Raw genomic sequence first — 1,920 nt, 5'->3', positions numbered from 1 at the left:
GTTTATGTCCTGCACAGCATTAGTTATTGACTGATGTAGACATCTCTTACAATTCTCTGTCAGTCTATTCAGATGAAAGAGCCAATATGTTGAAAGAGATTTGGTCCCACCTCTAAGCTTACAGCCTCAAATGTAAGTTATTCATTGCTACTCCGAAAGAAACACAGAGGTCTTGCAAGTGGGTTTGAGCTCTTCTATTTCCCTCAAGCAACTTCACCTTCTTTGAAGACCTTTTGCAAAAGGGTCTTCATGCTCTCCTTGGACTGAGCTCCTTTCTTTCTCCCAAGTAGAAAATAGATCACTGGGTTAATGCTGCTATTTAGGCAGGAAAACAGCATGACACACATCAACCGGTATGCCAGTTGATTGTCAAAATTGGTACTTGAAAACCCCATAATCATTGCAAAGACACATAGTGGAAAGTCAAGGATGAGGAAACAGAGAAGAGCAATTAAAATCATCAGTAAAAGCCGACCCTTCTTTTTCTGTTTAGGTTTAAAACACACTTTGGTGAAAAGGATCACAGTAGAGATTGTGATCAATGGAAGGCAAACTATAGCGGTCAGAAGAAAAGGGAGAACGTCCACTTCGTACTTTAGAAAGATTTCCATAACACTCATCATTGCACTCAGGAGGAAAGAAGACATCCAGAGGAACGTGCAGATAGCAGAAGACAAATCTTTTGGCCGGGAACAGTGATGCCAGATTGGGAAGAGGACACAAACACACCGGTCGATGCTGATGGCTGTCAGAAGAAAGTTTGCACTGATGTACATCACTCGGATGAAAGAGAAAAGGAAGTGATCAAAAATGTCCCCTTTTTTAAAACGGGTAAATGAAGTAATACTATATATAAACATAGATGCCAGGTACCCAAAGTCTGAAACAGCCAAGTTAAGGATGAATGTAGTGAAACAATTCCTCTTAATCTGGAAGCCAAGTAGCCAGATGATGTAGGCATTGCCCACCAGTCCAATACAACAGGTAATTAAAGAAATGCTTATCCATACAATCTGTCCTAAAACAGTATGGGTGCTCCCTTCTGCATGCACATATAAGTCATTGGTATTGTTATTTTCAGAATAGTCCTTTGTAGCATTCAACTCTCCCAGGCTGGAATTCATTATTCAGCTTTTGTAAATCTCTGACAATCCTTTTGACTGGAAGGTCCTACTGGAAGAAAAGAAAGAAGAGTGGATTCAGTCACTCCTGTCTCATAAACCAGGAGACAACAATCTGCGGCTCCAGAGCCACATGTGGCTCTTTCTTCCCTCTGCTGCGTCTCCGACACTGGTTGGCGCCACAATTTTGAGAGGAACTTCAGTGCACCAGGGGAAGACTCTATGGCAAGGGGAGGGTTTTCTAGTTGTCTCCACAATTGATAGGGCTTTCGGTTATGTCAGGTAGAGGAAAAAGTATGTCACACTAGGAGGAGACTCTATGGTGAGGGAACAGAACTTCCGGTCAGCTCCAGAATTGAACAAGGGGCTTCTGGTTAGGACCTTTGCCATTCCCGGTGTTTTCTTTTCTGTAGGAAACGGGTCCAAATGGCTCTTTGAGTATTTAAGTTTGCCGACCCCTGTCCTAAGCCAGTGGTCTTTCCAGCTGAGGGGGTGAAGCCAATGGGGGGAAAGCGGGGGTGGTTTTGCACAGAGGCGTACTGCTTTCACAAATGCAGATTTGTATGTACGTGCTTGCATTCACGTGCTCATCCATGACTTCAGCCCAGTTCCTAATGGGCTATGGACCATCACCAGATACATATACTGCAGGTTGGAGACCCTGCCCTACATAACACCAACATTATCATAGCTTCCAGTATCTAAGGGTTTGCCACAAAGAAGAGGGGATCAACCTATTCTCCAAATCACCTGAAGGCAGAACAAAAACAGCAAATTTATCAAGGAGAGAACCAACCTA

General features: G+C 43.4%; 1 protein-coding gene across 1 annotated transcript; it reads right to left on the bottom strand.

Annotated features, from left to right (window-relative positions):
* Positions 1 to 203: 203 nt before the first annotated feature.
* On the bottom strand, positions 204 to 1,124 carry LOC148049085 (mas-related G protein-coupled receptor member H-like). The gene has a single exon (XM_087703548.1). It carries the CDS (start codon positions 1,122 to 1,124, stop codon positions 204 to 206), a length of 921 nt encoding a protein of 306 aa, XP_087559674.1.
* Between the last annotated feature and the right edge of the window lie 796 nt (positions 1,125 to 1,920).

Source organism: Thamnophis sirtalis, unplaced genomic scaffold (assembly GCF_051295495.1).
Source record: "Thamnophis sirtalis isolate CommonGarterSnake01/CBP01778 unplaced genomic scaffold, rThaSir2_p1.2 scaffold_2, whole genome shotgun sequence".
Classification (NCBI taxonomy): domain Eukaryota; kingdom Metazoa; phylum Chordata; class Lepidosauria; order Squamata; family Natricidae; genus Thamnophis; species Thamnophis sirtalis.
The sequence above is the reverse complement of the archived record's forward strand: the minus strand, read 5'-3'. Positions and strand labels throughout refer to the sequence as shown.

Excerpts from the sequence above, each read along its gene's own strand:
- LOC148049085 (XM_087703548.1), bottom strand. The coding sequence starts at position 1,124 with ATGAATTCCAGCCTGGGAGAGTTGAATGCTACAAAGGACTATTCTGAA.